Source organism: Thermobia domestica, chromosome 1 (assembly GCF_964235325.1).
Source record: "Thermobia domestica chromosome 1, izTheDome1.hap1.1, whole genome shotgun sequence".
NCBI lineage: Eukaryota > Metazoa > Arthropoda > Insecta > Zygentoma > Lepismatidae > Thermobia > Thermobia domestica.
The window spans coordinates 30,390,260-30,417,142 of NC_137454.1; the positions used below are offsets into that span (position 1 = coordinate 30,390,260).

General features: G+C 36.7%; 1 protein-coding gene across 1 annotated transcript; it reads left to right on the top strand.

Annotated features, from left to right (window-relative positions):
* Nucleotides 1-4: 4 nt before the first annotated feature.
* Uba5 (Ubiquitin-like activating enzyme 5) lies at nt 5-26,741 on the top strand. The gene is made up of 7 exons (XM_081756154.1): nt 5-358; nt 3,126-3,261; nt 7,721-7,917; nt 10,042-10,228; nt 16,039-16,166; nt 17,044-17,261; nt 26,238-26,741. The coding sequence occupies exons 1-7, from the start codon at nt 216-218 to the stop codon at nt 26,429-26,431; spliced, it is 1,203 nt and encodes a 400-aa protein (XP_081612280.1). The 5' UTR covers nt 5-215; the 3' UTR covers nt 26,432-26,741.
* Nucleotides 26,742-26,883: the final 142 nt, after the last annotated feature.

Below are 26,883 nucleotides of genomic sequence, written 5' to 3' on the forward strand. Positions count from 1 at the left end.
TGCTAGTAAAGTGTTTACATTTACATTAGAAAATCAAGCTGGACACAGGTATAAAAGTTTGAGAAACAGTTTGGTTTTTGTTTCGATATGTTGAAAATGTTAATTCCGATTTGTCGTGTGTTGTCTGCGTGGAAGTAGTTTTCTGTTGACAGGACTGTGGTGGGTGTTGTAATTTGTTTGTATATATTTTCGTGTTGTGTAGAAGAAACTGCAAAATGTCAACGATTGAGGAATTACAGGCGCGTGTGAAACAATTAGAGCAGGAACTTGAAGCACGTAAATACAAAAATGACACTAATTTTGTAAGGGAAAAGATAACCCATATGTCAGCTGAAGTTGTCGATTCCAATCCGTACAGGTAAGATTGGTTTAATGCATTAATAAGTTTGTTTTAATAAAAAAGATAATCTATTTATTTTTATTTAATATGTTATTATTTAGGGCATTTATTCCAAAGTTGGGCGTCCGCTTTCGCCACGTTTTTTCGCTGTTATCTCCTCTGCACACTTTGTGTAATTTGTTATTAGGTTCATTAATTCGTGCTCTTCACAAACTTTTAAAAAAATTTGCTCGTTATCAACGTATTGCTTCACAAATGTTAAAACTGTTAGTTCATTGCCCTTGTACATTCGCCATTTTCATAACATAAGTGCTCGTTTCTTTCCCACAATGCAACTGTTTGGTTACCTTGCGCCAAGTAGTTCCTTCCGCTCGCTGTATAGTCCCATGTTTATAGCCGCATATATATAACAAATAAACAGATTTTTCGAGACTTTTATATATTATCAAGCACACAAACGATCAAATTATCCATATCTTTCCTGTAAATTTTAAAAATTTTGCTGGAAACGGACGCCCAACTTTGGAATTTAAGTAAAAATTTAGTATTGTAACAGTCATCGTTAATTTGTTTACCACATTAAGTTTTTTCTAGGTGACTTTAACCCTTGTACTTCATTAGTTTTGTTAGCATCACTAATCCTCCATAAGAAACTCCGGTACAAATATTGTTAATAGGTCCATACATATTTTTTCTTCAGAAAATGTACTCTAAGTACTTTAATACATTTGGTATGAGAGGAGATACAGTCCGAGGTGTAGATTCACTTTAGGAAAACTATTTTTAATGAGTACTATAAAGTCAACATGTGCTAGCTGGCCCCTAAACCAGCCCCTACGTTTAACGTAAAACGAGAGACAGTTTGTTTTAATAGTGAACGGTATTCCTTATAATAATCTTTCTTAACGTCTAAATTATTCATTTTGTGTGAAGCTGAAACATTTATTGCGCGTTTTGAGAACAAGAATCTGAGAAATTATGTTCCTGAAATGAACATTAGCAATAAAATTAAATGGTAATAATGTCTATGTCCAGCGAAATTACGCAGAAAGTAAGTAACTTTCAAATAAATTCACGAAAGGCTAAGAAAATTGCTTACCCATTTGTGCAGTTGGATTGAGTATAGCCCGCTCCCCCCAGTGATTTTTAACGAATCATAGTAATTCTAATGATTCACACTGTTCATAATGAATCGCAATCGCATGTTATAAAGGGCATTTATTCCGAAGTTGGGCGTCCGCTTTCGTCAAGTTTTTTCGCTGTTATCTCCCTTCCACACTTTCTGCAATTTGTTATATTAGGTTCATTAATCCGTGCTCTTCACAAACTTTTAAAAGATTTTGCTCGTTATCAACGTATTGCTTTACAAATGTTAAGACTGCTAGTTCATTGCCCTTGTACATTCGCCATGTTGATAACATAAATGCTCGTTTCTTTCCCACAATGCAACTATTCGGTTACCTTGCGCCAAGTAGTTCCCTCCGCTCGCCGTATAGTCCCCTGGTTATAACCGCTTATATATAACAAATAAATAGATTTTTCGAGACTCGCATATATTATCAAGCACACAAACGATCAAATTATCCATATCTTTCCTGTAAATTTTAAAAATTTCGCTGGAAACGGACGCCCAACTTTGGAATTTAACCCTTATAAAGATTTAAGATGTAAATCTTGCGGTAAGGAAGTATAAGTAGTAGTAGTAGTAGGAGGAGGAGGAGTAGTGGTAGTAGTAGCAGTGGTAGTAGTAGTTAGTAGCAATAGTAGTAATAGTAGTGGTAGTTAGTAGCAATAGTTGTAGGAACGGGTTAGAAGCCCCGCAGGGGTTGGTTGGGTTATGTTCTCGATATAAGTAATAGTAGTAGTAGCAGCAGCAGTAGTAGTGGTAGTAGTAGTAGCAGTAGCAGTAGTAGTAGTAGTGACTTCCAGTTCCGGTGACAAAGAACTGGGGGGAGCGGGCTATACACAAGCCGTGCAGTTTTTAAAATTATTTCGAGACTTTAGTTAGTGCAGTTTTACAAATTTTAATAGTATAGAAACCACTGTGTAATGAACATACTTTATACTAGTGGTTCCCAACCTTTTTTTGAGTGATGACATTTAAGTGAATATCCACGACAACGCTACATACTAGTTTAAATTATTTAATAGTGCAAGATTGAGTATCCATAAAGTAGTGACTATTAGTGCTGAGCATTATTAGTGTTACTGGTGTCTTTGATTCATTTTCAATCATTATTAATGCTTCATGATATTTGAATTTTTTAATTTCTCACAACACCCTGTAGGATTGCGCGACACATCGCTTGGGAACCACTGTATTACACAACAAAGATAGCAGCTTTGCAAGAAATTGGAGTAACTTTTTGGATTCCAACTGGCTTCTGAGTACGGTGGTTACACATAGGCAAGCAAGATTGTCGCAATTAGATTACTTCGCAAATTGGTAAGCAATTTCTGTTGTCTTCCATAAAGTATATGCACTGCACAAACGTGAACTTAACGTCCCTTTACAGCCGTGTTTGATGAAACATAGATCTATGGCTTAGTGTGGAACCCGAATTAGATTAGAACCAATCGGCGATGTAATTCGGAGCCATGCGTGAACTATGATATTGTGCATGCACCAGTCATTTCGAGAACAGTCTTAAGTGTATTCTCGTAGCTCTAATTTAAGAACATTATTTGTTTTGTTTCTTCGTTATTGGTAATTGTATACTCTGAAAGATTATTTGAAGTTTATCTTTAAGACTTAATTTAACATTTTTTTTTTTCTGTTTTGCAGTCGATTGATGGCTTTGAAACGGATGGGAATAGTCGACAATTATGAGAAAATAAGAGAATTCACTGTAGCTGTAGTCGGCGTTGGTGGAGTTGGCAGTGTTACGGCAGAAATGCTTACTCGGTGTGGAATAGGCAAAGTGAGTATCTAGCTACTGATTGACACGAAGGGATGCATGCCATTTAATAAATAAATAAAAGAATGCTCAAATGTTAAAATCTCCAGAAACACAATGACTGTGTCTAAAGTTTTCGCAGATTTTGTGCTTTTGGGTGTTTTACCGTATAACTATTTTTATTTACTGTTGAGTTACTAATGCCTGTAAATGTAATACTAATTCTACATTAGAATAGTTCAAAATGCTTAGTGTGTCTATAATAGAAAAAAATGGGGGCTGGGGTCGTTGAAAATGAGAATTGCTCGAGCGCAACAGATTTACATTAGCAAAAGTTTTATCTTCATTGTGGTTCAGTTGGGTACATGCAAAAAGTGAGATGATATTCTTGACAAAAGAGTTAAATGTATGTTAGCCTGAGCTAGAGCCTTCCTATTTCAAGTGTGCCTTAGGAAAATATGTAAAACGTACTTTGGACCACTCTGCCTCCCTCTTGCGGAGGAAACCTTTCCTTTACTTTGGGGAAAGAAAGAAGTGAATGACCTCGGCAATTTGTCATTCAGTCGTTTGGTCTTGGCGAGTGAAGATCGTAAGCTACTTAGAATGGCTAACAAGACATTGAACAGCGAAACCTGTGAAATAAAAATCAATGTGGCAACCCTATCTACATCCAACTATTGAAGGATCTCGGCCATAGCAACTTGTCCCTCCTCTTTTGAGGGAGGTACGGGAAATCACACATCGAGAGTGGCGCCAGCAGGGAGGACACTTGAAGTAGAAAGATTCTATCCGTGAGAACCCACAATAATTGCTGAAACAGTTTAATGACCAATTCCATTTCAAATCGTCCAGGCAAACCACAATTGGTCCCCATCATAGTCTCAGATTTCATTTATTTTTTTATATATGGGATCTACATGCAATATTATTAGACCCATATTTTTTCTTTTTGCTAAAAAAAAAAAAAAAAAAAAAAAAAATCCGATATATAGCCTTCCAAAATGGCTGCCCTCCTCTCGGATTGCTCGAAAAACTTAAAAACATGTCAAATTAAAGTTTTGTTGTAGAGAAACGAGTGTACTTAGTAACATAATCGCAATAGCAGAAAGAGTATAAAGTTGTATGTTCCGGTGGAGGGCCAAAATTCGTCTATTGGTCCAATAGGAATCGCGCTATTTACTCGCAATGTTGCCAACTGTGGTGAAATTTTTCTTAACTTCAAATATTTTTTTCTGTCCTCACGAGCAATATCAACCATCTGCTTCTAGCATCGAAATCTACTCCATAAGGTCTCTTGAAAATGTAAAGGACTTACGTCTCTGATTATTACATCCCACGTTATAGCATGATCAAAAGCTGAAAATTTCATTAAGATGCCATGTTTGGACGCCATTTTCTCAAAAACCTCACCTTTTAAAAATCTGAATTTTTTACATGTATTCGAGAAGTACCTAAGTATTTAATGCCCGTTAACCGTTCATGCTTCTGCAGCCCCTAACATTCGCAATTAATTATTGAAATTTCGATTTTTGTACTTGAAATGTAAATATAACCTATGGGCATTTAGGTCCTATACACAAGGCGAATTGAAAGGGAGTATAAAAATTTTGAGAGATGAATCCTGACATCAAATCCAGTAGAAAAGTTCCTATAAACATGAGTCGAATTCCGCTTCGTTTTCGAGTTACAGGGTTTCCAACTTGGGACCCAAAATCGGCTCGCGACGATGGGAAATAAAATATAAATTTCGCGTTAAATCAGAACTATTTGTTAAAGTTATGATGAAGTTCAGAAAGTTGATTTGTATCAATATGATTTTTACGTGCGGTTGAAATTCGGTTGGCAATGTTGCCAACTTGGTAGTTGATACAAATCAACTTTCTGAACTTTATCAAAGCTTTAACACATAGTTTCTCATTTAACGCGAAATATATATTTTATTTTCCATTGTCGCGAGCCGATTTTGGGTCCCAAGTTGGAAACCCTGTAACTCGAAAACGAAGCGGAATTCGACTCATGTTTATCGGAACTTCTCTACTAGATTTGATGTCAGCATTCATCTCTCAAAATTTTTATACTCCCTTTCAATTCGTCTTGTATATAGGATCTAAATGTCCAAAGGAAATATTTACATTTCAAGTACAAAAATCGAAATTTCAATAATTAATTGCGAATGTTAGGGGCTGCAGCCGCATGAACGGTTAACGGACATTAAATACTTAGGTACTTCTCCAATACATGTAAAAAAATTCAGATTTTTAAAAGGTGGGGTTTTTGAGAAAATGGCGTTCAAACATGGAGTCTTGATGAAATTTTCAGCTTTTGATCATGCTATAACGTGGGATGTAATAATCAGAGACGTAAGTCCTTTACATTTTCAAGAGACATTATGGAGTAGATTTCGATGCTAGAAGCAGATGGTTGATATTGCTCGTGAGGACAGAAAAAAAAATATTTGAAGTTAGCAAAAATTTCACCACAGTTGGCAACATTGCGAGTAAATAGCGCGATTCCTATTGAACCAATAGACGAATTTTGGCCCTCCACTGAAACATACAACTTTAAACTCTTCCTGCTATTGCGATTATGTTACTAAGTACACTCGTTTCTCTACAACAAAATTTTTAATTTGACATGCTTTTCAGTTTTTCGAGCAATCCGAAAGGAGGGCAGCCATTTTGGAAGGCTGTATATCGAAGAAAAAATTTTTTTCAGCAAAAAGGAACAATTTGGGTCGAATAATTTTGTATGTAGTTTCTTATTTTAAAAAATAAACTAAATCTGAGACAGTCGTGTGGACCACCCTGGACGATATGAAATGGAATCACTCTAATATAATTATAGTGCAATTTAGACTCAGTAATAAATAATTATAATATTATTACCCTGTGTCACATTGTTAAATAATTTCAGTAGTATCTGTCTCTTTCATCTGTAACGTCCTAAAAGACTGCTATACTTGAACCATTGTAATATCTTTGTACGTACGGAACTAACCTAAAAGAATTGATGAAACAACATTGTAGGAAAATTGGTTTTATGAAAACAATGATGAAATTCCAGTTCAACACTTCATCTGTACATTTTCTTAAAAACGTGATGTGTCATTTAAACATTCGCTCTGACGTCTTGATAAAGAAAGTTATAACCATCAAATAATAAATTGAGTTTGTGAACGTTGTTAATCTAAGTGAGGTAGTTGCTAGGATAGATTCGTGGGTACAGCAGATATAACAATCAGTCAGGTGTAGCAGTTTTATTTTTAAAAAATAGTTACTAATGAAAGTAGGAGAGACTACTAAATTTATCTAAAAACGGAATACTCAATTGTCATACAAGGTTTACAAGAATATTATATCTAATATGTATCCCATAGCATCCACAAGTAGTGCAGTAATTTTTTTTTTTTATCATCCGTGCAAATAAAAGTCAAATCATATCTTCTAAATAGATAGTGTATGCATAATATCAATATTGCATGTATGGTAAATAGATATACATGCAATTTTAGTTCATACGCAAGAAACACTTCTATTGTACAAATATTGTAATTTCAATACATGGGGTTGGCAACTGTGCAGATTTTCAACCACCCGCTATATACAGCGCTAGCTGTAGATAAACAGAAATGGTGGCTCGTTTGAAAAACTGGTCTCGCGAAGAAGTTCGCTCAGTTATTGATTTCTGTGAGCGAAATATGTAACTGCAGCCGAAATTTACCGGCAGCTGGTAGAGGTCTGCGGAGAGACTCTACTGTCTCGTCAGCATGTCGCAGAATGGTGTCGAAAGTTTGCGGCTGGTAGAGAAAATGTCACCGACAAGGAGCGCCGTGGCCGATCCAGCACAGGATCAGCAGATTTGAACACAGCTCGCAAGGTGGAGCCGATTCAGCACAACGGCAGAATCACATTACGGCATCTGATGGCAAAATTGAAAATGTCGTTCAGAAGCATTCGTGACATTGTGCACGATAGTGGCTGAACAAGGACAGGATTTTTACCAGGAGGGAATCTTCAAACTCATCCCACGATGCGACAATTGCCTCAACCGATATGGGGACTATGTTCAAAAATAACCTAATGTATGTACTATCTGTTGGCTGTATTAGTTGTATGAAATAATATATACAGATTTCACTGCAGGCTTTGTAACCTCACTTTCTGATCATTCCTAATTTTTTCCCCCCTGAAAACATCAGCTAGTCTCCCGGAAGAAGGTCGTAGCAGTAATTGAAATTACTGGAGAATAAAAGAATCTAAGCTTCATTGCAGGAGTACGTTGAAGAGGTGAATACTTGTATAATTACACGCATACCGGGAAAATATCACCATGTTCGGATAATTGGAGCGAAAAATTAAACAGTTAACACATTGAGACCAATATATTCTGGTTTACGAATGATTTCTGATCATTTACATGAAGAAATATTTGTGGATGCGAAGAATTTCCTGTCTACTTAAATGTTAATTATTTTTCTTTTCAGTTGTTGTTGTTTGACTATGACAAAGTTGAATTAGCCAACATGAACAGATTATTCTTCCAACCACACCAGGCTGGATTGTCTAAAGTAGAAGCAGCAGCAAGAACGTTGTCTTTTATTAATCCTGATGTAGAAATTGAGACTCATAACTATAACATTACAACAGTCGATAACTTCCAACACTTTATGGATAGGATAAGGTAGGTTTCATGTGAAATATTATGTTATTATAACGAACAGTCCATACAACTGTTAGTTCTTACAAATGTGTTTCTTTTTGCGAAATTGAAAATGCGACTAGATTTGCATATGTGTGTGTATAAAAGTATTCAGTACGTTGTATAACATCCGCTAGAGTCTGAAATTTAAAGTTTTCGATATTCGCTAGCATCTTCCTTGGTAACACATTGCCTAATTTAATTAAATTCTATTGGAATGACGCAACCCTAGAAAATTTAAAAGGAGCATGATCATCGAGAAAACAATTTCTGCAAGATTTAATGATTACTTGTTCTCCCCCTTGACATAAAAACACTGGATTTTTAAATTGTTGGCATATTATGTTTAGAATTATTCCTTATGTAGTATTTGAAACAAATGTGGTTATCTTTCACAAAACTGAAACTATGCTTTTATCACCAGAAAAATGCTAAAACTTTTCACACTTTCTTCTTGAGCAAGGTGCTTTAAGAAAATCACATATGCATGTTGATGTGAAAGAAATAAAATAAAATGAAGTCTACCAGTTTAACGTGCCACTATTATGCCTTTTAGGTAAAGGGAGACGATGATTAGAGCGGAATTCTATTGATAGCTCTCCTCTCGATTTTGTTGTCCTTTTGATTTTTCTTCTTTAAGAATTAATATTAGAAGAACTATATATTATATGTCTTCTCTCCGAGCTCCTTCGTGACTAAGCGATTAGCGTACGCTCCTTTGGCGTGGGAGTCCTGGGTTCGATTCCGGGTGGGAACTCACGTGTTTCGGATTCCACGTTAATTAGGTCCACGTCTCATATAGCCTCACTGCTGAAAGGGACACGGAACTTAAAATCACCATCATCATCATTTTTCGATCTCCGCGACGACTCGTGAAACCTAGGCTCTACACGAATCGTAGAATTGTTTTATTTCACGTGATACATCGGGAAAATTCGGTATGATTTGTGGAGCTGCCTTTTGAACGCATACTTGAGAAGAAATTAAACAACAAAAGTGCACGAACAATGTTGCCAAACTTAGAAAATTTAGCAAATGAACGGCAGAATCAACCAGGGTGTCTACTAAAATTCCAAAATGAAATTTCGTGACCTTCTCTGAACTAAATCATAAAATTTCCTAATATTTTCAAGAGCGAATTTGGGTGCGAATTAGGCCGAATTTTCATCCATGCGATTAAAACGTAGCGTCTAAAGCCGATCATAGACATTTTTGGTGGTGAATTTTTGACGTTTTGTAGAACAAAATTTTCCAATCTGTACTTACATTTGGACAGAAAAAAAAAAAGTGACCCAAAAGCTAAATTTCGTGACTTTCATGACCATTTTCTGATTTCGTGACTTTTTCGTGACATTTGTGACCGATAGACACCCTGTCAACACTTAAAGAACTGTAACACGAACACTAACAATTATTCGAATTAAATGGTAGCGATAATAACAGCGAAAATATAAAACAACAACAAAATTAAACTTAGCAGCTAGATGATCTTCGTATAGCTCGAGAGGCGACACTGGCAAAAATTCTTGGATGGTAGTTGATGACCGGGACACACTCTCGCTTTCTATTGGATGGTAAAATTGGTAAATCTAGGTCCAGCTTCACGAGCTCTCGTGATCACTATATACTATGATAGGCCTTGACATGCTTAGTACACATATCAAATATTATTCTGTGTAGACCTTTGGTTCTCAAGTTATGAGATAAAAAGTTAGCTTTTGTAAAGAAAGGAAAGCTATTCACAAAAAAATACATGGAACGAATCTGTTAAATATTAATTTGAGACACTTTTTAAGAGAGTAAATGATTAGACGATTGATTAGCAGTGTAGTAAAGGAGTGTATACTTGTAATAAAGATGTGCTCAAATCAATAACGGACAATTTTCATGCAATTTACTAGTATTGTATCTTGATCGTGTCTCATAATGGTGATGGTCTCTTGTGTGGCCGAAACTTTTACACAAGTATTATTAATAGATGTTTCACAGTATTTATTTTATTAATACTGTGAAATTTACTAGTTGATAAGTATGTGCTATTTTTTTCATCCGTTCCCATTTTATGTTCGGAAAGGAGCTTCACATGTAATCGCTTGTGTCTTTCAGTCATGGAAGTCTAACTGGTGGACCAGTGGACTTAGTTCTGAGTTGCGTAGACAATTTTGAAGCCAGAATGGCCATTAATACTGCATGCAATGAACTGAATCAGTCATGGTTTGAATCTGGGGTCTCGGAAAATGCCGTCTCAGGTCATATCCAGTTCATTGTTCCTGGAGAATCGGCTTGTTTTGCGGTAAGTGTGTTAGAAACTAAGATGCGAAGTTTTCTTCTGATCTGTAAAATATAAACATTAATTTAGATTATGTTGAATTAAATTAAACTAGCAACTAAGTGTTGCCTGTATCATAAGTTCCAATCTGTTTTAGGGGTATACTGTCTGAACGTCCGTTCTGTACACGGGGGAAATAGTCTTACGAGAAGTGTATATGAGTCCCCTCCACCCTCACCCTACCCTTAGGATGAGTATTTCAATCGAAATCTAATACTGAGAACCTAGCTGGACCCAACTGCTAAATATGTTCATTGGTTAAGGTGGATCACTAGGTTGAGTTGATTTTGACTTTAACGTGCCTTTCAGCAACGAGGCTATATGAGACGGGACCTACTGATTAACGTGGAATTCGAACCACATGAGCTCCCGCCGGGAAGGATCACTAGGTGTTTTCGGTCTATGCAAAACGCTGCTTGAATAGTGCGGCGTTGCCAGATAGTGTCGAATGTTCACTGATGCCAGATAATAAGGGAGGTAATCATGGAATTCTGCTTGATTACGTACTGTAGAATAGTTTTCGATCCTTACCACAGTTCACAGCTAAATTCCGTTGCTCGAACTGCAACGCTAGAATCCAGGAATTTTCTTATTGTGACTACCATAGTAAACGTACAAATGTTGCAACGACGCATTATGGCGTTCTGCGTAAGTTCTTTCTCAAATTTTATTTCCTTAAATATAGATTAATATTCAAATAAAATGTGAAACCCACAATATATCTGTTTCATAATGAGATCGTTACTTTAAAATACTTTACACATACAAATAAATATTTCATAAAACTGAGCAGTTCTAGTAAGATCTAACAGCAAGTGCCATCTTGTATGCTCATTGTAAAACGAATTAAATATTTTTCTTTTATTTGTTACCTTTTTCGATATCACAATACACAACCAAATGAATCAGTGTCTTGTGTTGTAGCTGAAACATAATTCTATATTATAGTACAATATTTATAACATGTAACGTTTCATTGCGCAATAGTTAAGGCAACGAGCTAAAATATGTACTGACTTTCGGGTGGTGATCCACCTTAACACAGAAAGAGTGAAAAAGCGTATCACTCTGGACCGGGAATCGAAATCGGGATCTCCGGCATATTCTGCCAATTCGTTAACCTCTACGCATCGACACGGTATGGCGGAAATCCCGGGTTCGACTCCCGCTCCAGTCATTCACTTTTTCACTCTTTTTGTGTTATTGAATTCACACTACTTATTCACACTGGTGTGAAAATAAGTTTAAATCGGCTGTTTTCTTCTTTCATTAATATATATGATCATTCATTGTTTAGCCGCTTCCCTGATTTCTTCATCCTCTGCTGTTTATTAAATCTGTCGTTGGACATAGCATGCCCACTTACCTTCTTAACTTTGTTTGTTTCATCGCTAGCATTGTGTGATTTATGTTTAAAATCTACGTTAAAAACGGTGAGAAATATTATGTGACGTGTAACATTGAAAAGCGGATATTATTTAAATGTAATAAGTACTGAATCCATTGTTATGACGTTTTTTTAATAATAATAATAATGATAATAAATGTTGAACTTCTATTACTTCCCTTAGTATACGCATTATAATAAAAGTGGGATGATAGTATCTCAGTTCCAGGTAGGTACTAACGATGTTTAAGAATTCATGTTAATCGATTCTGCCATGATGAAATCACAGACAATATTACATTAATTTTTAATAATATAGGTTCTTAGGCAGAAGAAAGTGAAATACACTATCTCTTCCGTTCCGTTCGCATTTCTCTTATAATTAATTGCTTTGTAAAAATGTAATTTTTGTCCTGTAGTTGCACACGATGTTACACGAGAAGTATCTTCGATGTTAACAACCGTAGCAGTGAGTGTTAGGGAGTGTAACAGTCACTTATCAGCCCTGTATAATAATAGAATGGAAGCATAGTTGTTGAACTACTCGAAAAATAGTCACTTAGTTAAAGTTGTATAACGTAACCCCTTTAATCCCCCTTTTTCGGGATGACCACCCCGGGAGGAAAATCAGTACAGGGTTTTCATAAAGTCTGGACGGATTTAATTCGCTTATAATTTACATAAAAATGCTCATATTGAAATCAAATAAAGTGCAAACGGTAGCGGAAGGATTAAATTTTTACCTGTAATCTGCACCAGCTCAGTTCATTCACCGCCACACCTCCAACTGGGCGCCACTAGGAATCGACTTCTGTGGGCTGTTGATGATGCTTTCCCTTACCCTGCTCACTGTTGCAGGCGATGTTGGCGGCCTCCCACTTCGAGGACGGTCCAGGACGCTTCCTGTCTCCAAGAACTTAGCATGCCACTTTCGGATTGCACTCTCAGTCGGTGCCGGCTTTTGGAACTCGTTGGTGAACTTTCGACACACCAGAATTGGTGATTTTAGCTCTGCGTACCACAGAACACATTGCGCTTTCTCTTTCACCGACGCCATCTTTGATACGGTAAAAAAAAAAAAAAAAATAGTCAGAGGAGTTTTTCATTTATTTATTTCTTTAAAAGACACACACACCAATACAGCTTACGACTTAATTTTAACAGTCAACATTGAAACAACAATGGAAACAACAATGGATGGAATTTGGTAAGAAACTGACCCTTGCCCTCCCTCTCCCTCCCTCAACGTGTTCAGAGTTGCCGCTTATCTAACAGTGTTGCCAACTAAAAATTTAATCCTTCCGCTACCGTTTGCACTTTATTTGATTTCATTATGAGCATTTTTATGAAAATTATAAGAAAAGTAAATCCGTCCAGACTTTATGAAAACCCTGTAATTGAAGTGGAGAAATAATAATAATAATAAAAGGCAAGACATCAATCACTGACCCAACCCTTAGGGAAACAATCCAGAAAAGTACCGCTACTGCATGAAGAGCCCGCTAAGCACATCCAAAAAAATTAAAAATCTTCTCTCTCACGAGAAATTTACTGAAGTTTTTTTTTTTTTAAGATTCGTAGCATTGAAAACCTCCAATTTAAAATAACGATAACAAATATTTATTATAAACAAATGAAAGGAAAAAAAGGAAAACTAAGAATACAAAGAAAGTAACAATCAAAAATAATAAATGCGATCTATAGTTCCGGAAAGGAACAACTTGAAATGCATATTTCAACTTTCGATTCAAACATGACGTACATGGAAATCTAATTTCTTTTTTTTTTTTTTTTTTTCTTCTTTCTTTCTTTCTTTCTTTTTTTTTTTTCTGAATTATTACAATTTCCTTAAAGAGGAATCTACACTTTCTCATTACCCAAATGAATCGTTGATGATTCTAATTTATACTCACGGTTATCTGGGATACAATTTAACACCATTTTACACAAAATGAATAAATAAAGTTAACCAAAATTTAAATACATGTACGCTATGCACTCCGTATATAGTCCAACTGACGACAGACGTCAATTGATCCCTGGTTTTCATTACAGATTCAAAAACAACCAATCATAATCAAGCATTTAAATGATCAGGCCTCCGTCATATGATACAGCCAGCTCGTACCAGATCATTCGCCAGGGATCAATATAAATTCTAATATATATATATGTATGTATCCTTATCAGAATTAAGACAGGAAAGGTAAGGGAAGAAACAGAAACAAAAGGAGAGTATTCAGAGTCGAAAATACTAAAGTAAGTCAAAACAGAAGTAGAAGGTGGCGCCTCCTACTTTCAAGTAAATGAACAATAATACCTTTACCTTAATATATGTCCACACAACACTCCTTAACCATTTCTGTGACGATCCATGTCGCCACAATTGGAATGTCATATCACGCTGCTTTACCACGTGAAAGGTGATCTGTCAGTAGCAAAGAAATCTTTCCCGGAATGTATGTATTTATACAAAACTAGAACATTTGTACACTTAATCTTTCTTGTCGTAATAAAACAAGTAATATTTTCCTGATCGCTAATTTGTTTTGCAGTGTTAACAACATATATATATTATTCTCTTTTTCATGAATTCAGATTTCGCCTTACAATGACATAGCGTCTCATATTTTATTTGCTTTGACATGTGTTCTAAAAGGGAAGAAAAATTTCCACTTTATGTGTTTGTTTGTTGAAATGAAATGTGATTGTAAATGGTTAGGATAATCAACGTTAGGATCTGATTTAAGTCTTTTTGGCATCACCAATCGATGGAGCTAAGCCCACTGATAAATGTTTCCGAACTACGAATCCGGTGGTATCGTACATTGCGAAGGATGAGGTTATAATTTAAACATGGGCGCTTAATGGGAAGTTCTTTCCAAGAATCAGGAAAGAAATCCCTCATTGATCACCAAGTTTTATGTTTTGTTTGTTTTTTCTTCGAAAATCCACGTTGTTATTGTATTTGAGGCTCAGGGGTAATACCAGTGCAGTCAGTTTGATGTGTTCCGTCATTTCCGATATCTTATTGTATTGTATTTATTTTCATCCTTCTTCATACATATTGTTCGTAAGAACGCATGAATTGGACACGTCAGATGATAAATATATGTACACAGGTTTATATACATAAATCTTGCACACTATTGGGTAACGAGGTTTAACAAATAGGAACTCAGTTTTCATTACTGTAATTTATACACAATTATGTATATGATGTTTACTGACTGTAGTATTTGTAATTCTGGACAAAAAGTTTGTGTAGCCTGAGAATGGGGATAACGTTCACTGGACTTAGAACTATTAGTGTAAGTCAGACATTGCGATAGTGGCTGAACGAAACATTCCCGAACCGCTAAATTGGTCGATGTTGATCTGTGGAGTGGCCAGCTCGATCTCCCGATTTGAAAACCATCGGGCTTTTTTTATGGAGTGTTTTAAAGAACAATGTGTACAGGGTGTCTATCGGTCACGAAAGGCACGAAATTTAGCTTTTGGGTCACGATTTTTTTAAACTGGAAAATTGGACAAATACATATTGGAAAATTTTGTTCTATAAAACGTCAAAATTCACCACCAAAAATGTCTATGGTCGGCTTTAGACGCTACCAAATCGCAAGCATATTACGTTTCTATCGCATGGATGAAAATTCGCTCTTGAAGATGTTAGGAAATTTTACGATTTGGTAAAGAAAAAGTCACGAAATTTCATTTGGGAATTTTAGTAGACACCCTGGTGTATCAGCATCAGAACGCAATTTGATCGAACTATGGGAAGCTATCACAGAAGAATTCCACAGAACAAATATTCAAGGTGCTTCTGACAACATTTGCTCTTCGTCTCCAGGCATGTATCGATTTAAATGGTACATTGGTGGACCATGTCATGGAGAACAAAGATTAAAATTCTTGTAAGGAAAGCCATGAGAGTAACGTGTTTATGTTGCTAGTTTCTTTACTAATTTTTGAAATATAATATTCATAATTATGGGTCATCCTGTATAATATATAAAACACACTTCTTGTGAACACTGTTTTATTTTCTACTACATTATTAGCTATAAAGAAAGTTTTATGACCAAATATTACAATTGGTTACAAATTTCAACGATAGTCTTCTACAGAATAGAAACAATGCCCAAGTGGATAACACTTAACTGCTCTATAAAGACCTGATATTTTATTTTTTATAGGTGCAGGTAGTCATCAAGTCATTATAGTAAGTCGTCTGAATTCGATCCCAAATTTGTCTATCATTCTCCTTAAAGATTCTTATTTTACTGAGTTCCGTTTCTCCAATTGTGACACCTTAATACCCTCAATGCACTTGTGTTGTAGGTGTATATTTATATTATCTTCTAATTTAGTTGTAAATATCTTGCAGTGTGCACCGCCGCTCGTAGTTGCATCCAATATTGACGAGAAGACACTTAAACGTGAAGGTGTATGCGCTGCGAGTTTGCCTACAACCATGGGTATTGTTGCTGGCTTCCTTGTTCAGAACACGCTGAAGTAAGTACTTGTGTATTTGGTATAAGCTTATTTCATGTAGAAGTTTTATTTTAATAAATTTAAATGTATATAGTACGTAAACATTAATAGTAACTTTGCTATCTAACAAGAAAAATGTCTGGCACATAATTAACTTAATAGTAAGACTGAAATTATAATGCTTATATACGTATCCAATGACATAATTTCAAGAATTCTACTGGTTCCTTCATCTGTCACGATCTGCGTTGAAAAAAAAAAATTATGTCAAGAACTCACATATCTAGTAAATCAGTGTTAAATGTGAAAAATTATAACATCTTCATATAATAATAATAATAATATTTCTTCTTGCTGTATGATTTCCATCCTTTGTAGGACCTCCCTAAGTAGCTCGTCTCTTGCTGCTATTTCTTTCTTAATCACTCATCCACATAGAGAACATCGTTTAAACATGAGAATTCAGAACCTGCCGAAAACCGAATGTTTTTGTGAAGCGTATAGGTCCTCACACACCTTCGCATATGGACAACAGAGGAGATGATCTTTTTAAGTTTCTTGAGTAAGCTGATTGTGCATAGGTGGAAAAATATTTTAGTAAATAGTAAAAGTGGATAGTGTAAATAGTACTCGTTTTGCGCGGTAATGTTAAGAGTTGTATATTTGTTCAAATATATGTAAATAGTTTCTTTTCGTTGTTAGTGGCATACTTTGCAAATAGTTTTTCTTTGTTATATAAGTGGCGAAATTCAATTGTCAAGAATAAATGTGTGAGAATTTACAAACTATACAAAAATATATTGGGTTTTCCGCAGATTCTGAGTTCTGATGCCCTCTACGTAGATGAAGATACATTCAGTGATAGTAAAAGGTATATATATATATATATTGTTTTTAGGTACTTGCTGAAGTTTGGCCAAGTGACGTATTATCTAGGTTACAGCGCTCTTCAAGACTTTTTTCCAACGATGAGAATGAAGCCCAATCCAGGTTGTGACGACAGGAACTGTCAGTTGCGTCAGAAAGAGTTTGCAGAGAGAGAAGCGTTACGACCAAAAGAAGAAACACCGGCTGAGGAGAAAAGCGACGAAATAGTCCACGAGGACAATGAATGGGGTAAGCATCAACAGCCATATTTTATATTTCTGCTTTGTATTTCGATGACTCTACGTCTACAACTTAGTATAACCATGGTGATGAAAAGAACGTTAAAAATAGGTTTAAACAAACAAACAAAAGGTGCCGTTCAAGCCTGAAACAGGAGATGGTTAGGAATCGATTGGCTTGTGCGGAGTTACCGCTGTTTTATTTTCCTCCAGACTCCTCGTAGGTGAATGATCAGCGTTCTCCCATTTGGTGCGAGACCTAGTTCGATTCCCGGTATAACCTGATGTAGTTCGAATCGCACTTAATCTGTATGTTTTTTATACATCTTTGGTGCAGGAAAGGGATTTTAAAATTAACAAAATCAGCGATTATTATCGATATTGTTCCATACATATTGAAACAATAAAAAGGAAGAGTTCTTATAATCATTACAACACTTTCGATAGTTTTAGTATGTTAGTTACAAATAATTTAGAATGTTATTTGAAGGTCTATATTGTCAGCTGTGAAGAATTGAAATACGCAAACGAAATTCTGAGTATAAATGAACCCAAAAGGTACTCACTTTTGCCCTTTCCAAATTATTATAGATTGTTTAAAATATTATATTAAACAGCGAATTTTCGCTGATAACTGGTAATGTTGTCAAGACATAGACAATACGAATTATCTGTACTGAAGAACAAAATATCATATACAGGGTGTTACAAAAATTTATCAATATTTTGGGAACAGAATCCTCACATCAAAATAAGAAAGTTCATATGGACCTGTAGTCGGGAGTACATAGTTTTGTAGCTATAAGGTGCGGAAAACGTGAAAAAATGAACTTTAAAGGTCCATAGTTCCACTATTATAGGACCGATCGTAGTCGGGTCAAGACATCACTGAGGAACTAGTATGTGAATTATCCAAATATCCATCTTTCAGAACCTCCGGTATTTGCACAATCATTTTTAGAAGGGCTGTTTGAGAGTACTTCATCACTCTCCACCTACCTCTCTAAAAATTGGTGTGCAAGTACTGGAGCATTCTTAAACATGGGTATTTGGATAGTTCACATACCCTTCCTCAGTGATGTCCTGATGCGACTACGATAGATTCTATAGTAATGGGACTGTGAACTTTTAAATTTCACGTTTTCGACACCCTATAACTCCGAAACTATCCACTTTTGAGCACAGGCTCATATGAACGTTTGTAACATCCTGTATAATACCAGTACTATCATCAAGAACTTGCCTTAACTGTTTTATTAAATACATGGTTTAAAAAGAAAAAGCTAACTAAAATTACCTTCATTGATTGGTTGATAAGATTAAAGTTTAGCGTGCTTTTCAGCAATATGAGATGTGAACCTATAGCTTAGCGTGGGATCCGAACTGCATGAGCTGCCGTCGGGACTCGAACCGTGTCGAAGACGCTTATGCCAACCATATAACTATGAGAGAGATCAAAATCACCTTCGAGATTTTGAAAGTTTATTAAGAGTAAATTATTGAACTTAACATAGTGAAATCATTGTTGGTTGAAAGAAGCTGAAGAACAATAATGTAAATTCTTATAAAATTAAAATGCTGTCATGTTGAAAATAATATTCCAAAGAATGAATGATCTTAAAAGCTTAATGGTTATTAAAATTGACACTTGTGACGAGTATTGGCATTAATTTACTTTCGCAAATAAACTACAAATTTGGTAGTATAATTTCAGTTACAAGAAATGTTAGCCAGTCAAATCCTAACCGAGCAGGATCTTTTGAAAATGAAATCTTAACGTCCCACATTTATGCCGACTAGGCTAAAGGAGACGGTGATGATGAGAAATAAATGAAAATGGTGGAATGAAGAAAGTGGGAGGAAACGGGAGAACCCACGCACACGGTGTTTGTCCACCACAAAGCTCACTTGACGCGAGCTGGGATCGAACTAAGGACTCCATGCACCAGAGGTGAACGCTCTACCACTGAGTCACCGCGGCCCCCAGTATATTTTAAGTTGCATCTGGTTGCAGGAGAAGTTGTTCAATTTACATAATACAGTAATTGAGTAGATACGTTAAGAATATTTAATCGATGTTTCTTTATCATTGCCAATTGACTTGTAGTCCTTTTTGTAAGAGAGCATTTGGTTACTACTGTCTTTGATAAAGACTAAATTAAAGCCCACCAATGAATCACATGAATCCCGCAGACCTCTCGGATCAATTACATCCTAAGTGTTATTTCATTTGGTTTTTATATTGAAGAAAGGCATAACTTTCACCTGTGTATATCTCACAGTTATACCAATGTTTTCTTCGAAATTCTGATTATACCAAGTGATATATTGTTTTCCACTTATTATTCATCACGTACGCCGTATTCAAATCGTGTTTATTTGTTTCAAGTCGAACAATGAGAAATAGTTCTGTTCTTTAAAAAAGTCACCTTTTTTAACACGAGTTTGTTATAATACAAAAGGATTTTTTTTTTCTTAGACGAGAGAAGCTCTTCTAAAATCTAACATACCATCCATTAGATCGGCAAGAGGTTTTAACATGACTAAAAACTGTACGTTGAATTCTATAAATGAAGTCATTGATCATCACTTAATAGAGGTAGCACTGAAATTTGCGTAATACGCTCATTCTTGTCCTCTACCGATAGCAATATTGGGAACTGATTTTAAGCCACCCAGATTGAGAGAGCTTATGTATGTTGTAGTCAAACGTATTGTTTATTGTGACACGTATGTACTTTGTTAGAGTTTAGCACCCCTTCAGCGCCGAGGCTATATGAAACGTGTACCTAAATTTCAAGGTGGAATCCGAATAACTGTAATGGTTTCAAATATTTCGAACCTCTCCCATCGGGAATGGAACGCAGAACGACTGTTACAAAGCAGAAAATCCTCTCATCTGTTTTGAGGAAATAGTCTATATAAAATACTCAGCGTAAACTTCGATGTTATTCCCTGGCAGTCCGTTTTTTCTGTATTTTTCCATTTTAAGTATTTTGACTGAAAAACTGCTGTACTGGATACAATGTACAGTGATAGATAAGATAATGTAAAACTGCCTTTCTCAGACTTTCTTCAAGTGGGAACCATTTTTCTTAGAACGTAGTACTCTACTTTGGTTCCCTTCAGAAACAAATTTATAGTTATTTATTTATTTTTTGTTTATACCACAATTCCAATATAGTTACGTATATTTTTAAAATAATTTTAACTAAAATTATCTTAATTTAACATTCGTATTAATGGAAAGATATACATATTAGTTTCTTTTTCAAAAATAATTGAAGGCTGTCAAGAATATAATATATAAGGTAACCAAAAAAGTTCTTGCCATTCTAGAGCAGTACAGTGGACGGTACTTACCTTTAGGTTTCAAAGTAATCTCCATCGGCATTTAACACCTTTTGTCAACGTTCCTGCAGCTACACAATACCCTGGTGATAAAACTTGACGGTCATGGATGCAAAATCAGTCCGTAATTGCGTTCCGTAGTCTCCCTCATTTACGAAGGATCTCCCACGGAGGTGGTTGTTGAAGGAATGAAGCAGGTGGTAATCTGTTGGCAAAAGGTCCGGTAAATATAGTGCCTGGCACAGTGTCCCCCTTTTCAAGTTGGTGAAGTATCTCCTGGGTCCTGTTTGCCACATGTGGTTTGGCATTATTGTGCAGGAACAGCATACCCTTGCGATTCACCAGTGCTGGCTCCTTCTGCCACAATGCACGATGCATCCTTTGAAACTGCTGAGAGTAGAGATCATCAATCATGGTCTGACCAGATGGAAGGAGCTTGTAGTGCACTACTTGTCGACAATTCCACCATACAGAGATTCCGTGGATTCAGAGATGTCTTGAGGTGTGAGGAACAGGACACGTGCCGACAACCAATGTGTGGTGTACTTGGGAGTGACATAAAGGATCCATTTTTCGTCACCAGTGAGCAAGGACAAACAGGCTTTCACTCGTTCTTCCTTGTTGGCTGCCGACAATATGTGGGGTAACCACTTGCTTAACTTGTATGACTTTCCTTCAACGGAAACATGGAACATTTCTGCAAGTTCGTCACACTTTAAACCACTGTCCTCCTCAATGGCTGCTTTCAGGGCCTCGTCATCCAACACATGTGGACGTCCACTGCGAGGTTTATCCGAAAGGCTCATCTCCCGAACAGAATTTCTGGAACCAGTGCCTGGTAGTGCGTTCGTTCAAGGCATTCTCCGTAATGCCTGGAGTAGACAGCAACTTGATGCGGCTGCTGACAGGCCTACTTAAAAATTAAAAAAACAAACACACACGAACAAACTGCTTCGATTTCTCCAATTCTCTTCGACGCTGGACGAGCGATTACTGCTGTGCGTGTGGAACGGGCCTGTATTACTGAAGGTCGATTGTCAGACTAACTCTCGATCGCTTGGCAGCCACGAGCGTCATTTCATTTCCTCATTGTGAACGCATGATTAGTAGGACATCAAGAACGGAAAGAACTTTTTTTGGTTACCTTGTATTAATATATATCTATGTACCCTAAAGTGTATTATTAGTACACTGCAGTCCCGTTTAACCGAATTTTCGGGTTAATCAAATCGCCAATAGTATATTTTTTTAAGTGTGTGACTTTTGTTTAAAATGACCAACACTGAGTACAATATTTGTTTTGATCTAGCAGTTAATCAGAGGATATTCCATGTTACGATTCGTTGGATGTCTCACCCACTGCCCCCATCGCACATGTACTATACTGTATCGTTGAAGAAGCACCTACCAGTTATTTATATACAAACGTGTAGTATCGTTAGAAAAAAAAAAAAAACTTCCGGTTTAACTGAATTTTCGCTTAACCGAAGCACTATTGGCCCTATCAAATTTGGTTAAACGGAACTAGTGTATAACCTATACCTGTTTCAGACTCTCAGCTCCAATTTTATTCAATTGTATTTATTTCCTCCTTTTCGAACTAATATTCAATCTAAGAGGACCACGAAAAGTAACTTGAAGGACCACTTGTGATCAGCAATTCACAGTTGAGAAACGCTGATGTAGAAGTGTAACTCTATGACATATAGTCCTCCCATCTGCGCCTAAGTCTTCCTTTTTTGTTTGTTTGTTTTCCAGTTGAAAAGCGTTCCTACTTTCTTCCATTCTGGCTACACACACACACACACACACATATATATATATATATATATATATATATATATATATATGGGTGATTCTACGAAAAAGGGAAATTTTCTGTCACGGGCATTTCTTCAAACTACTACTAGAAAGAATCACCTCATTTTTATTTTGTTTGGTAGTAACCGTCACAAAGTAGGTATGCCATGTATAACAGTTTGCAAATATACCACAAAACATACGTAAAAAATTAATTATTACCCCATTTCTCAACTCCGTGGGCTGTCACAGACTACAGTTCACTGATTTTAATCAATAAATTACAACTGAAGTCGCAAATCAAACATCATTTAATGGTAATTAAATGGAAGAGAACACTTGAATGTTTCGGTTTTGTGGAAAGTAAACCTTTATAACGATTATTTTCGAAAGCTTGACTATACTTCGTTTCTGTCACCTCTATTTCGTCTCAACTCCATGGCAATAGAAAAAATTATCATTGCTCTCAGCAGATAGCATGGTCGTCCACATTGGCAACACCCACACGAAGACAAGGCAGATATGTTTGACTGAAGAACAGAAAAAGTTGTGTGCATGTGTTAAAAGCTATAGGAAAAATATTTTTGTGTGTGGAAAGCAGGTGCGTATATTAATTGATACTCAACACCATGGTATTTATTACTGAATGTATTTGTATGGTATATACCTTCTTTTCCTTGAGGAACCTACGCCTTAACGTAGAAAATTCGTACACAATTACTCACATGTATTGGTTAAAAAGTGGGCCGGTAAAGATAAATTATATTCGATTTTCTCAACTCCATGGTTCTCAACTCCATGTCCATCTGAAAACTAAGGAATCCACGGTGTTGAGACAAGTTCACGGAGTTGATAATCCTAGTGTTTGTTATGCTCATGCTCTTCCAAATATTTGTTCTTTCAATATATTGATATAAATTAAGCTCGTTTATGGTCTAGTGACTAGTATGCTCGCCTTTCGTGCGTGGTTCTGGGTTTGTTTCCCGGTGGAAGCTCAAAAATTAATGGTGTTTACTTCGCACAGTGAGGCAATTGAAAAACTCATTTGAGTAGAGATGTACTGAAACCTGATCGCGCAGACCATCGCAACGGTCGTAGGAGCCGACACGCTGACCACATGTCATTCACACTCAAAGGCCGGCTGGTGGGTCCTAGCCCATTTAAGGAGTGTTTCGCGGAAGTTCAGATTTGGGGCTGTAAGGTAGCCGGAGGTAAAACTTCAGTCAAGTCAAGATGGATGGTATCTGTTTTTAACTTATTGACGTCTCAATCTTATGATCAGCTAATTGTTTTCTTTTCAGGGATTGTCGAAGAGTCTGATGGCAAAGTACGGACAGTCAATTTTATGACGTGGATCGGGAGGAATTTCTCCTGGCCTACTAAACCTGACGTTTAAAAAGCGTTGACAGTTGTCATTCTGTGTAGACTAGAACAGCCCTTCCCTGTTTCCTCAAGACATTTCCTTCATTGGAGTGGAAAATGAGGGCTACTTAACAAAGAACATCGAATTATCCAAAGAAAACGGAAATGATGAGTGCCTTACACTGTCATTTAGTGTGCATTATACAGGGCGTTTCAAAACAATACCGACAACGTTTGGGAGGTAATTCCTAACACCAACTGCACGGTGATTCCTAACACCAACGGTATTGCACTTTCGACGTGTTGACTTGATCACACAGAGAAGACAGACGGTTTACATAAGCTCAGAAAACAAATGAAGTAGACAATAGACAGGAGTGACTACTTCATCTGTTTCGTAAGCTTATGTGAAAAGTTTGTCCTCTCCATATGATAGTCAACATATTGAAAGCGCAATAATTTTTCAATATTCGATAAGTGTATGTGCATTTTTTTTTCTTATTTACGTCACACACACACACACACACACATATATATATATATATATATATATATATATATACAGTGGCGTATTTAGGGGGGTGGCTTCCGGGCTTAAGCCCCCCCCCCGAAATCTTACTTAGTATAGTAAAGTCTATGAAATATCTTGCAGAATTTTCACATTTCCAGACAAAGCCCCCCCCCGAAAGTTAGCAAAGCCCCTCCCGAAAGAAAATCGTAAATACGCGTATATACATATATATATATATATATATATATATATATATACTCAATTTTGGAACCTTCATTAGATATATTTTCATGTTTGCAGTATTTTCTGTATTTTTTTATAACAAATTATGTGTCATCTAGTTTGTTAGAATTTTATTCAACATAAGTAGAATAATTCTAACTTACAAAAACTATTGGAAAATTATTTCAATTTTTATGTAAATTGTAAGCTTAATCACTTATAAACCAAAACTTATGACCCAGATGTATCACGTTTCTCAACTCCACAGCAATTTTCAACTCCGTGTTAACTAATCTCACCTCCGTGACCTATGGTCTCAACTCCGTGGGTGCTGAAAAGTTTATTATTTTTTATTTACTACACCAATAACGATTCAGCTCTGCTGAACACCTAATTAACATGTACTTAGTAGTAGTAAGTGCATGTGATATTTTTATCGAAATAGGCGACCATCAATGGAACAAAAATTTTCCAAGTGAAAATTTCCCTTTTTCGTGGAATCACCCATATACTATCTACTAAAAAGCCACTGGTCACCCCACAACTTTGGGAATGAAGCAAATCATGACGTACCTAATATCGGGTAGGGCCCCCTTTGGCCTGGATCACAGCATGTATCCTCCGAGGAAGGCTTTCTATCAGTTGCTAATAGGTATTAGGTGGGATTACAGCCCACTCCTCAAGGCGGTTCCAAGTGGGGCTGGTGAATTTGGAGGAGTTGGTCTGGACCTTAAACGCCGCTCCAATTAATCCCACAGATGTTTCACGGGGTTCAAATCAGGCATTTGAGCAGGCCACTAAGTCGTTGCACATTGTTCTCGTCATACTACGACATAACATTGACAGCTTTATGGCAAGGGGCATTATCATCCTGATAGTAACATGGATCCATTCCAAAGAATTTCCACAATGTGGGAAGCATTGAATTATCCAGTGTCCAGATAATTTACATTCGTCATGTTCCCAGGCACAACATCAAGCGGGCCTAAGCCGAACCAACAAAATGCACCCAACACCATTACACCACTACCACCAAATATCACTGTTGGCACAATGCAGTCTGGTAAGAAGCGTTCCCCAGGTTGTCGCCACTCCCACATCCGACCATCTGACATGAAACACGTGTAGCATGATTCATCACTCCGTAACACATGTTTCCATTGGTCTAGGGTCTAATTTCGATGAGCCTTACACTATGCCAACCTCCTGGCTTTGTTCGTTGAAGTGATGTGTGACTTGTGGGCAGCTGCTCTACCATGGAAACTCATGCTGGATTGCAAGCTGCATTTTGAAGACGATTGCTGGATACCAGTCGTTTCAGCACTCTCCAGTCCCTGTCCGTCAATTTCTTGGGTCGTCCGGGCCGTCTAGAGACACTGGTGATACCGTGACGTTTCCATTTCCGGATTACATCACCCACCGTTACTTTTGGGTGGCGTAATTGGGCACTAATGGCACGATTCGACAAACCCAAAATATGACAGCCGATGACTCCCCTATCGAACTCACTATGTTCTTTTCTGTGTGTCATTCTCAGTCAAACTGACTCCTCGCATGACGCACGATCACTGATAATGCCTTCTGCACCGAAAAAAATTGCTGGCGTCGTGCATGTTGCTCTGGATTCCTTACGGCGATGTCCTAGCAGACTGACCGGTGGCTTTTTGGTAGATAGTGTAATTGTAATATTTTGTATTCTTGTTGCATTATCAGGTTAACATAATATTTTATTCTTTTCAGGTATATGCTTAGTAGACGAAACTGACCCGCAGGCGTTAGCAGAAGAAGAAGGTCAAGGCGAAGTGGCCGGCTTGGTTTCTGGAGTGAAAGTAGCGTACACAGTTCCAGCGGCCAATACAGCAGACGATAGCCAAACGGTTGGAGACACAGATGTGAGTTTAGATGAACTTATGGCCAAAATGAAATCAATATGATATCACCTCAGAACTGGCTATGAAAGATCTGCTTGTTTCTTTGCTGGTATTTAAAAAAAAAAAAAAAGACTCCCTTCTTGTGCGAAAAGACTTATAGAACTTGTTGCTCTTCACAAATTGAAGGTTTTCACACGGGGTGCTTGTAAAAGAAAAGTAGTTGGACTTGGGAGTTGATGGTGCTTCTTATTACTGGATCAACGGCAACTATCATTCCATTACTTAAAAAACAAAGAAAAAATGGGATCATGACAGACTAAAGTAAAAAATGGTGTAAGATAACATTCAAAATAATAAAAAGCTTAAGAAAACAGGCAAATTGTTTCCTATGTTATTACCTTCAATGAACATATACTATTTGGTATCCGGTGAAGTCCACACTCAAGTTTGCTCGGTAAGCATTAGCATTAAGGCAATAAAACTCAAAATAGAACCCATCTGATGCAGTACTTTTG